Here is a 12,457-nt window from a genome sequence, read left to right as displayed (position 1 = left end):
TATTTAACCAGTTCTGTAATGTTGAACATTTATATTGTTTCTAACTTCTTAAGATCTTTTCCCCAAAGTTTTGCAATTTGTTTTTATAAAATTATGTATGCCTATCACAAAAAGATTAAATAATCAAAAATTCATAACATGACAGCTATAAAGGCTGCATCATTCTTTTTTACCAATTACAGTGTGAGGACAAACCACTTGTTCTCACTGAAATCATTTTACAGTTCTTCCTGACAAACTAGCTTCCTCTCTTGTCCATTACTAATCCTTTCTTCATGCAGCTTTCAGAGTAATTTGTTTTTTATTTTATTTCTTCCCCCGCCTCTAGTTTTCATACTTCTTATTAATGAGGAAATTCTCTGTTCAAACAAAAAAAATTACACAGCAATACCATAGATAAAGTTGTTGCTCAGGATGAAGCAGGGCATCTTGACTCTTCCTTTCCACTTCCCCAAAATGGGGCCTGAAGAGGGCTGTGCAAAATCCCTAGGGTTCTATGCCCCAGTTTAAAAACCACTCATCTGGCTCAGCATCTTCATTTTGCAATGGGGGAACTGAGTCTCATGGTGGGGACTTATCGTTTGAAGGTTGCTCGAATCTCTTGGGCTAGCTTGATCTAGAACACACATCTCCAAAATTTTTCTCTGCTCTCTCTCTTAGGATGCCACCTAAGTACAAGTCATCTTTGCTCTTATTGAAATCTTAAAAAAAATAAAAACACTTCTATTTTGAAATAACTGTAGATTTCACTGAAAGTTGCAAACATAGTACAGGGAGGTCTCCTGTTTCCATCACACAGTTTCCCCATTGGTTACATCTTACATAACTATAGAACAATGTCAAAACCAGGAAATTGACAATAATATAAAGAGTGTATGTGGTTCTATGTCATTTTATCACATGTATAGATTCATGTAACCAGCGCCACAATCAAGATGTTAAACTATCCCATCACCACAGAGTTCTCCTTCATGTTTTACCCCTTCATCGTCATACATACATGTCACCGTCCCTAATCCCTTGCAACTATTAATCTATCCTTCATGTCTGTAATTTGTGTCATTTAAAGAATGTTATATAAATGGAATCATCCGGGGACTGCCCTGGTGGTCTAGTCATTAAGACTCTATGCTTCCATTACATGGGGCACGGGTTCGATCCCTGGTCGGGGAATTAAGATCTCACATGACACACGGTGAGTACAAAAAAAAAAAAAAAAAGGGAATCGTCCAGTATGTGACCTTTTTTCACTAACATAATGACCTTGAGATCTACCGGAGTTGTGTTTATCAATAGTTTATTGCTTTAAGTGCTGAGTAGTAGCCTATTGTGTGGATGTATCATAAGTAGGAAATTTTGGTTGTTTCCAGGTTTTGGGATATTATAAACAAAGCCGCTATGATTGATATACAGATTTTTTTGGGAACATAAGTTTTCATTTCTTTGGATAAACGTCCATGAGTATGATTGCTGGGTTATAAAGAAAATGCATGTTTAGTCTTTAAAAAAACTGTCAAACTATTTTCCAGAGCGATTGTACCTTTTTACATTCCCACCCGCAATGCATGAGGGATCCAACTTCTGTTCCTTTTTGCCATCATTTGGAATTGTCAGTATTTATTATTTTGGCTCTTTCAATAGATATATACTGATATTTCATTATGGTTTAAATTTGAATTTCCCTAATGGCTAGTGATGTTGAACATCTTTTCAAGCGCTTATTTGCAACCTGTATATCCTCTTTGGTGAAATGTCTTTTCATGTCTTTGGCCCATTTTCTAGTTGGATTGTTCAATTTTTTTCCTGTTGAAGAATGAAAACTCTATAAATGCTAGATATGGGTTCTTTATCAGATATCTGGGTTGCAGATATTTTCTTCCAGCCTTTCTCTTGTCTTTTCATCCTTTTAACAGGGTCTTTTTGTTCAGCAAAAAGAAAAAAATTTAAATCCATTTTATCCTTTTTATGGCTTGTACTTAGGTGTCCCATCTAATAACTCTTCACCAAACCCTCAGTTCTAGAAGTGTTCTACCGTGTTTCTTCTAAAAGTTGTAGAGTTTTATGTTTTCAACTTATCTCTAGACCATTTTGAGTTAATTTTTTTAGAAGGTGTGAGACAATACCATGCAGTGGTTGTAAACAAGGACTCTGGTGTCAGATGACCTGTCATAAGTGACTGTGTGACCTTGGACAAATGACTTAGCTTCTTTGTGCCTCTATTTCCTCATGTGTAGCATGAGAATAAGAACACTGCCAACCTCATAGAGTTATTAAGAAAGTTAAATGGGCTAATACACGTAAAGTTTTTTTTTTTTAATTGATTTATTTTTGACTGTGTTGGGTCTTCGTTGCTGCATGCAGGCTTTCTCCAGTTGCGGCGAGCAGGGGCTACTCTTTGTTGTGGTGCGCGGGCTTCTCGTTGCGGTGGCTTCTCTTGTTGCTGAGCACGCGTTCTAGATCTGTCGGCTTCAGTAGTTGTGGCTCGTGGGCTCTAGAGCGCAGGCTCAGTAGTTGTGATGCACAGGCTTAGTTGCTCCGTGGCATGTGGGATCTTCCCGGACCAGGGCTCGAACCCGTGTCCCCTGCATTGGCAGGCGGATTCTTAACCACTGCCACCAGGAAAGTCCACATGTAAAGTATTTAATTGTGTTCTACAGCCATGAGAACAATGCCCAGCACATGGCAAGCACTCAATAGATATATTAGCTATTGCGATGATGTCACACCCCTGCTCTTGCCTTGGGGTTCCTGCTGCCTAGAATACCCTTCTAGCAGCTTCGTTTTGCAAAACTGGCTCATTTAAAAATTTTCCACACCTCAGCTCAAATGCCACCTCCTCTCAAATGAGAGAGCTCTTCCCTGACCATTTGTCTAAAATGATCTCTCTTCATTTCTCTAAAGCCTATCTTCCTTTGATTACACTTTTCATAATCCTCAATATCTTGCTAACTTATTACTTGTTTACTGTTTGTCTCCCTCCATCTGGACGTAAGCTTCATGAGGGGAAGACCTTGTCTCTTATCTACCACCCTATCCTCAGAGCCCAGAACAGAGTGGCACATAATAGACTCTCAATAAATATTTATTGAATGGATGAAAGAATTCAGGTCTTTTACAATTACATGCTTATTACAGACAATATGATTGTAGTTAAATTTTGGTTTACATCCTTACTTTTTTTTTTTTTAGGATGAACTTCCAAAAGTGGGATTATTGGGTCAAAGGACAAGCAAATTGACTTTCAGACAGATTGTACTCATTTATTTATATTTTTTAGTCTTGCTGCGTGGCACATGGGATCTTAGTTCCCCGACCAGGGATCGAACCCACTCCCTAGCAGTGGAAGCTCGGAGTCCTAACCACTGGACAGCCAGGGAGTTCCCCAGGTTGTACTAATTCAGCGTCCTGCCAGTGTCATATGAGCATGTTGGCCTTCTGCACCTTTGATTTGGGGCTCTAGGAGAAAAAATAGCAAACCTGAAAATAACCTCTCCCTCCTATATTTCCACATGCTAAATAAATATCTAAGATCCTATTGTATTTTACAGATAAGGACACTGAGGGCCTGGGGCTAAATAGCTTCCCCAAGGTCACACATGTTAAAAGGCAGAGATGGGCCCCTGACCCAGGCAGTTTGGATGTTGACTCTGCTCTTAACCATCAAGATGTACTATTTTTTTTTTTTTTTTTTGCGGTACACGGGCCTCTCACTGTTGTGGCCTCTCCCGTTGCGTAGCACAGGCTCCGGACGCGCAGGCTCAGCGGCCATGACTCACGGGCCCAGCCGCTCCATGGCATGTGGGATCTTCCCGGACCGGGGCACGAACCCGTGTCCCCTGCATCGGCAAGCGGACTCTCAACCACTGCGCCACAGGGAAGCCCAGGATGTACTTTTTTCTCTATATGCTTCTCAGTGACTCCTGGGCACCAGGACCTTTGGGAGCTACTGTTCCACCCACTGACCGGGAGACACAGCACTCCCAGCTGGGGTGAAGAGCAGAAGGGAGGTGGGCAGGGGGAGGGGCAAGAAGAGGGAGGCACTAATTGGGGCAGGGGCTGTCTTGCTTCCCGATCTTATCTGATGGGAGAGGAAGAGTCAACACTGATGATGGCTTGGGAAGTTTTCAGTTCTAATCTTCCTGCTCTGCTTTGCGAATGCTGAGTTCAGTCTTTGAAACTTTGCCCAGGTGAGTCTGGACTCTTGAGTGGATCTGCCCTGTTGAGATGGGTGGGTGTGGTCAAGTTTGGCTTAATACCGGTCCTCCACTGCCCCAGGGGCAAAATTGCTGCTTCTTCTTAGCCGATTGTTTCCAAACTGCCTACACCCTGCTTCTCTCTGCTTCCTCCCAGGCTAAAGTTAGATTTTTCACCCTGTGTTCTCAAAAGCAATGGTTCTAATTTGATCATACACAAAAATCACCTGAGGGGCTGACTAAAAAGGCAAATCCCAGACAACCTGGGAAATGTGAACACTGATGGGCTATTTGATATTAAGGAATTATTGTTGAATTTTAGGTGTGACCATAGTGTTGTGTGTGTGTGTGTGTGTGTGTGTGTGTAACAGATACACGGAAGAATCCTTATCTTTTGAATATTTTGATATTCAAATATTTTGAAAGAAAAATGTGATGTGTGAGATTTGCTTCAAAATAGCCCAGAGTGGGTAGGAGAAGTGGGTGGGAATTAGATGATACAAAATTCAACAACTGCTGCTGCTGACTGGTGTGTACATGGGGGGTTCTTATACTATCCTCTGTACTTGTGCAGATGCTTGAATTTTTCCATAACAAAGTGTAAAAAACCAAAAAGCACGCTCCTCAGTCTAGGGTACATTTTACAGGCACCCAGGGCCTTGGCTCACTCTTCTGCCCCTCACCCCTCCACCAGATAAATGGGAAAGACAGCAAACCTCAGTAAGGAAAGAAGGAATCTCTCAACTGGCTCCGTCTCTTTACCTGGGCCACCTGGAAGCTGAATTTTAGCCATAGGCTATATAGATGGATTTGTTTGTCTATTCTCCTTTGAAAGTTAAGTGTTTTTGAAATTGTTGGTAGGGTAGTGAGTGTGTGTTTGTTTGTTTTTCCAAAACCATTTTTAAATGTTATTTCATTTCTCCACCGAAAAGGAGTGTTTTAATGTGCGCAGTAGATACGCAGGAAGTTGTCTCTGGGGCCCTTCTGAGGCCTCGAGCAACCACTTCCCAAACCCTCCGCTCACTGGGGGGTAGGTTTCTTCCTCAGGGAAGAAAGTCACTGCTTCCTGGTGGGGCCCCAAGGTCATGGCCGAGGGCACAGGTGGGGCGGGGAGAGGGAGGGGGTTTGAGCAGGGCCGGCCTGCGGAGCAGGTTTGTCCTCGCTCCGGACAGGTCGGTGTTGGTACAACAGAGCCGCCTCCCGGCCTCTGCGGGCGCCCGGGGAGGAGAAGCCGCAGGAGGGGCTCGGCCGTCGCCGCAGGGAGGTCGCCTGCGGAGTCCCCGGCCAGGCTGGTCCCATCCGGCCCGCCGCTCGCCAGCCCGACACACCCGGCCCGGCCGCTGCGGCCCGTGCTGACTGCTCGGGGTCCGGCGAAGGAAGCCGCGGGAGACCCGCGCCCAGGACCTGCTCGGACAAGGCTGGGTAGGAAGGAAGGGTCTCTACCTTGTGCTCTTTGGTCTGCAAGAAGCTAATGTTTTCCGTCTCGTTGCTATGAAAACATCGCCGTAGTTACCAGAATTGGCAGGATGAAAAATTCCTTCATCTCGGTGTCAAAAGGCAAAAATGGAAAACCAGACTCTGCATTCTGGAGGGAGGGATGAGGGTTAGCCTCTAGTCCGTAAATCGGGAAACGTTTTTTGAGCACCTTCTTTGGCATTGAGCTAGACTGGTGATGGAGTGAAAAACACAGAGTTCTGACCTCATGGATTTTTCTGGTTAGTGGGCAAAACAGACACTAAGCAAGTAATTGCATATGATTATATTCTGGGAGGAATATATAGGAGGGGGCTAAGTTCACTGGGAGTGCTGGGGATTGGAAAGCTTATGGAGGAAGAGGATCCTGACACCCAGAGGGAGGAATGACAGGAGTATGCGCGGTGTGGGGAAAGCAGGGTGGGGAGGAAGCAGTTGAGGTTCTAAATCTAGGGTAAGAAGGAGAAATTCTGTGAAGCTGGAGGGGAAGGCCGAGGCCGGACGACGCACGCAGCCCTTTGCTGGCTACGTCAAGGGTTTTAGACTTTATCCTGTGGGAAAATGGGACAATGGAAGGATTAAAACAGGAAGGATAAACCCAGTGTCTGGCAAATAGTAGATTATATATTATAAAATGATAAGGAAAAGGGACTCCCTCTGGGAGGTGTGACAGTTCTTCCAAAAGGTTGGACTTTGAGGAAGACAATTGGGTTTGGCAGCAATAGGGCAGTATCTTGGGTCTTGGATGAGAATGGATTCTAGGTGAATATCCTTTTTCCTTATAGAGGACATACAGATTTTTTTAAAAATTCCTGCTGACTGCACAGGGTTCTGTTGTATCCGCTGAATCATTCCCCCTGTTGATGGATATCTAGGTTAGGTCTATTTATTATAATTAGTATACACAGTATTATCAGAAACATCCTTGTGAGTCTGTTTCCCCATACATCTCCAAGTTTAGCTGGGTGAAGAGCAGTGGAAATCTTGGGTCAAGGATATGAGTAATATAAAGTTTGGTAGATATTGACAAATTGCTCTCTAAAAAGCTGTACAAATGTAACACTTCAAGTATTAAGTGTATGAAAATGCCTGCTTCCCCATACTCTCCACAAACGTGTGTTTTTAATCATATCTTTTAATTTTTTGCCAATCTAATAGGTGGTGAAAATTGCTACCTTGTTTTTGTTAATATTTTTAAAATCAGGAGTGATTCCTGTTGCATTTTTTAGTTCTGTTGGATTTTAATTTGACACAACTGACACCAGTTTTCGTCCTAAGGTTTTCACCCATTTGTTACCTCAAATACCTTTGTCTCCGGCAGACCAAGGCTGGGTCAAGATGGCGTCCATATTCCGAAGTGAGGAGATGTGTTTGTCACAGCTCTTCCTCCAGGTTGAGGCTGCATATTGCTGTGTAGCTGAGCTTGGAGAGCTTGGATTGGTTCAGTTCAAAGATGTAAGTACTGCATTCTTTGGAGACCAGAAGAAGGTGGAGTTTCCACTTCTTGGTAGTGAACAAAGTTCAGGGAGAAGAGCCCTGGGCTGGAATAGATGGAATTCGGTGTTTCTAGTTCTTCTGGCTAGGATTTGCGATAACACTGGGCAAGTGACGTGCAAACATGTTCTCCCTTCCTCCCTATGTGTCTCCTCTCTAGGAATGTTTTGAAACTCTAATCACAAAGATGGCACTGTATTTTATTTTCTGATGTACCATCTTCAGAACATTTGATGTATCCAATGGGCACATGGATTACCAACCTTTTTCTCAGGGCAGAAACCAATTCTTCCTGACTAGTTAGTCTGAGGAAAAAGTATCCTGGAGTCCACAGTCTCTGCAGTGACATTCTTGGGCTAGACTGTTTCTTTTTTTTTTTCTTCCAGTTTTATTGAGATATAATTGACCTATAACACTGTGTAAGTTTAAGGTGTACGGCATAATGATTTGACTTTCATACGTCATGAAATGACGACCACAGTAAGTTTAGTGAACATCCATTATCTCCTATAGATACGAAATTAAATAGAATTTTTTTTTTTGCTTGTGATGAGAACTCAGGATTTGCTCTCTTAACTTTCATACATAACATACAGCAGTGTTAGTTATAATTTACCATGTTGTACATTACATCCCTGGTACTTGTTTATCTTACAGTTGGAAGTTTGTACCTTTTGGCTATCTTCATCCAATTTCTCCGTTCCCTCACCCCCCACCTCTGGTAACCACAAATCTGATCTCTTTTTCTATGAGTTGGTTTGTTTCTGAAGTAAAATTGACCTACACCTATGACTATGTTAGTTCCTGGTATACAATGATACCAGGATATCGGTATTTCTTTTCATTTCAAAATGATCACCATGAGAAGTCTGTTCACCATCTGTCACTATTGGAGTGTCTTGAGTATGATGTTGGGTTATCATTTCCCAGAGGCAGTTTAGATCCTCACCAAAATCTTTTGAATCCAATTTAGAAAATTGAACTCTTTATTTTCTCACTAAGGTCAGGGTCAAAAGTAAGCCCTGTAGAGAAGGGTCATGTCTTGTTCTTTGTGGCCCTAGTTCCTAGCTCAGGACCTGACATGGGGCAGTTCCTCAATAACATTTATTGGGCTGAGCTGTGAAGTCACCACCACAAGGACGCTGACTTTTTCTTGAAGACAGGGATACATTGCAGGGAGCTGTGCAGTTTTCAAGGTCCTGCCATATGCATGACTCCATTGAGGAATTCAAGGCAATTTGGATAGTCAGTGCAGCTAAAAATAAGGAAACCTTAGCTACAGGAGGACTCTTAGAAGTCTAAGGAGGCCAGAGCTTAAGGCATTTGGGGGGTTGAGTGTAAGAACATCAAGGTGTGTTTTGCCTGGAACTCTCCTGTCTTGTGCACAGAAGTATCTAGTCCTAAGACGATTCCAGCAACATTCTCCAGCATTAAAAAAATATAATAAAATAACCAAAGAGAATATGTTGGCAGCAGCTGCTACTAATGTGTGCCTTGTGGTTTCTTCCCCCCCCCCCCCCACCGCCCTTCTAGTTAAATGTGAATGAGAGCCGCTTCCAAAGGAAATTTGTGAATGAAGTCAGAAGGTGTGAATCGCTGGAGAGAATCCTCCGTGAGCCAATTTTCTGCTTGCTGTCTAAAAGTGAACTGGCAGGGAGGGAAATGGTTTGCAGGGCTGATGTCCTGTAATCTGCCCCTATTTGTAATGCTACTCTAGGTGATCCTGGAGATGGGTCGGGGAGGTTAGAGATGGGATCCAGGTGCTGTGGCAGGTCCCCAGGGCAATTCAGGCAGCTAAGCTGGGAAAGGCACCTGTCCTGCTTGACCCCATTTCGTAGGTATGAGAAAATACAATCACCTCGGGCTCTCTGGTGGGGTTTTGTCCCTCAGGTTTTCTGGAAGATCAGATGCAAAATGAGATTGAGATTCAGGTGCCTGAGAAGTCCCCGTCGACCCCTCTCCCACGGGAAATGATTACCCTGGAGGTAGGTTCTTTGCGACTTTACTGAGGACAGTCACGACGTCTGTCTCCTGGGGCCTCTGCAAGCCTCTCATGGGCCCTTTACCCGTTGCTGAAGGCGGGGAGGCGGATTTATGTGTTGTTCCACTTTTCAGTGTTACTCCCCCAGGAAAATCCCATGGTGCAATTTTTAGAGTCACTCTCCCTGATCCAGGAGAGAGCTCTCTTTCTCAACGTAGCCCTAGGGAGGCTCACTCCACTTTGAGGAGTGGTTTCCTTTGGGACATAAGATTCTGACAGGTAGCAAAGTTTTGTCTATATGATGCCACTGAACAGACCTTACACTGGCACAGTGGGAGGTTTTCTTTTTTTCTTTCTTCTTTTTTAAAACGACAGTCATCATGCTGTACATTACTTTCCCAGGACTTATTTTATAACCAGAAATTTGCACCTTTTGATCCCCTTCACCCATTTCACCCACCCCCCCCTCACCCCGCCTCTGGCAACCACCAATCTATTCTCTGTATCTCTGAGTTTAGTTTCTTTTTAGGCTCCACATTCCACATGTAAGTGAGATCATACAGTATTTGTCTTTCTCAACCTGACTCACCTCACTTAGCAGAATGCCCTCGAGGTACATCCATGTCGCAATGGCAGGATTTCCTTCCCTTTTTATGGCTGAATAATATTCCTTTGTGTATATATACCACATATTCTTTATCCACGCATCTGTTGGTGGACACTTGTGTTTTTCCATGTCTTGGCTATTGTTAATTCTGCAGTGAACATGGGGATGTCGATATCTTTTTAAGATAGTGATTTCATTTCCTTTGGATAAAATAACCAGAAGTGGAATTGCTGGATCCAATGGGTTGTTTTCTAATTATCTGTGTGGTGGGAAATAGCTGATGCATTTGTTCCAGTCTGGATTGAGGCCTCTCCTCAGACTGGCTCCTGAGGTCGAGTGTGAGAAGACAGCAGTTTTCTTTAGCCAAGGTCACTGTGGCCGGTGAGGCCCTTCCTCTTTCTTTCCCCTTTCTGTCTAGTTGCTTTTATAAAACACTGAGTACCTGCCACGCACAGGGCTCCTTAGAGAGAAGTGAAACGTGGCCTTGCCCTCTAGGAGCCCTCTAGAGCAGGTGGTGGAGAAGGCAGGGTGAGGCAGAGGGAGAGGATGCTGAAAGGTAGGCAGAGCCAGATCCCAGAAGGCCCTGTAGATCTTTTTTTAAAAATAAATTTATTTATTTATTTTTGGCTGCGTTGGGTCTTCGTTGCTGCGCGCGGGCTTTTTCTAGTTGCGGTGAGCGGGGGCTACTCTTCGTCGAGGTACACGGGCTTCTCATTGTGGTGGCTTCTCTTGTTGCAGAGCACGGGCTCTGGGCGCGTGGGCTTCAGTAGTTGTGGCACACGGGTTCAGTAGTTGTGGCTCACAGACTCTAGAGCGCAGGCTCAGTCGTTGTGGCGCACGGACTTAGTTGCTCCGTGGCATGTGGGATCTTCCCGGACCAGGGCTCGAACCCATGTACTGTGCATTGGCAGGCGGATTCTTAACCACTGTGCCACCAGGGAAGTCCCAGCCCTGTAGATTTTGATAAAAAAAAATTGGACTTTTTATTGTCAGAGGAGGAAGGGCTCCCTAAGGGAGGCAGGCAGGTAAGGAGGAGCTTCACCTAGTTGAACCTTATCTCTGGCTGGGTTTTCTCATTTGTTTTTTGTTTTCTTTTAAGATAACTTAAAATTCTTGACATTGTTGGAGCCATCAGTAGTATAAATCTAGATCCTCTAACAGAAATATGAGGCTGGCAACTCCCCTAGGAAATATTTTGTATCTTGTCTTATTAAAATCTGGATGTTTGGGGAGAACGTTTTTAATCCATATGAATCGGATTTCCATAAAGTCATCTCCAGTTTCAGTCTTATCACTAGTCTTCTAATACCAGCCCTGTTAATCAACAGCTCCCCACCCCGGCTGTTATCCCCCTTACCTTCCCAAACACCTAGAGCTGATCTTGTGGACTGTGAGATATCTTAATGGCTCATGTTTTTACCATAATCTTTTTTTTTTAATTGACTGTATGGTTGATTTACAATGTTGTGTTAGTTTCTGGTGTACAGCAAAGTGAGTCAGTTATACATATACACATATATGTTCTTTTTCAGGTTCTTTTCCATAATAGGTTATTAGAAGACATTGTTCCCTGTGCTATGTAGTACGACTTTGTTGTTTATCTATTTTATATATGGTAGTGTGTATCTGTTAATCTCAAATTCCTAATTTATCCCTCCTCCCCTTCCCCTTTGGTAACCTTAAATTTGTTTTCTATGCCTGTGTGCGTAAATAAGTTCATTTGTATCTTTTTTTAGATTCTGCATGTAAGTGATATCATATTATATTTGTCTTTCTCTGCCTGACTCACTTCACTTAGTATGATAATCTCTAGGTCCATCCATGTTGCTGCAAAGTCACTCTAATCTTATTTCTGAGTTTTGGCAGAAGTTTTCCTAGTTTTCCAACTTTCTTCTTAACTATTTCATTCTTTTTTTTTTTTTTACAGTGTTGTGTTAGTTTCTGGCGTTCAGCAAAGTGGCTCAGTTATCCATATGTATAATCTTTTTCATCCTCTTTTCATTCCAGTCCATTCTGCCTCCCTACCGCCAGCCTAATTTTTGTCATGGTGTCGCTCTATCTTGTCACTTCCCTGCTTGAGAATGTATGATGGTTCCCTTCTTGCCTATGTCAGGCCCATCCTGGCAGCAAAGCCCGCTCTCCTGTCCTACCTCTCAAGTCCTCCACTGTCCTCGGGCAGGTCCCTTGACTGTATACTCTTATACGATATTGAGGATCCCAAAGAGCTTTATTTATGAGGGTTATATTTACTGATATTACTGCATTAGGAACTAAAGCTGAAAAAAAGCAAAATAGTTATTACAGTGGGTCCCCTACATACGAACCTTCAAGTTGCAAACTTTCAAAGATGCGAACGTGCATCTGGTTCCAGCAAAGAACCAGAACCTGTGCCATCAGTGTCAGGCGTGAGTGAAATGGCAGCTCGCCCTCCGTCTCCTGTTGCTGACAGTCCTTCAGCTCTACCATCTCCCACCTCCTCTCCCTCCTCCAGTCAGTAACTCTTCTTGCCTGTTCACTCGATGCCAGCCTCTGGATGCCAGCTGTTGTACTGTACAGTTGTACCTTTCAAAGTACTGTACTGTAAGATTAAGAATGTATTTTTTATTTTTTGTGTTTGTTTTTCATGTATTATTTGTGTGAAAACTATTATAAACCTATTACAATACAGTACTACATAGCCGATTGTGTTGTTAGTTGAGTACCTAGGTT

At 43.3% G+C, this 12,457-nt stretch overlaps 1 protein-coding gene across 1 annotated transcript in view; it reads left to right on the top strand.

The window, feature by feature from the left end:
- The window catches only part of ATP6V0A4 (ATPase H+ transporting V0 subunit a4), an 84,074-nt gene that overhangs the window by 29,699 nt on the left and 41,918 nt on the right, over positions 1–12,457 (top strand). Inside the window, exons 3-5 of the mRNA XM_079931127.1 lie at positions 6,988–7,121; positions 8,694–8,772; positions 9,051–9,145. Coding sequence (XP_079787253.1) covers positions 6,988–7,121; positions 8,694–8,772; positions 9,051–9,145 — 308 coding nt within the window. The remainder of the gene's footprint in view (positions 1–6,987; positions 7,122–8,693; positions 8,773–9,050; positions 9,146–12,457) is intronic.

The sequence above is a fragment of the Stenella coeruleoalba genome (assembly GCF_951394435.1).
Source record: "Stenella coeruleoalba genome assembly, chromosome: 9".
NCBI classification, from domain to species: Eukaryota; Metazoa; Chordata; class Mammalia; order Artiodactyla; family Delphinidae; genus Stenella; species Stenella coeruleoalba.
Note: the sequence above shows the minus strand (reverse complement) of the source record. Positions and strands in the feature narration are given on the sequence as shown.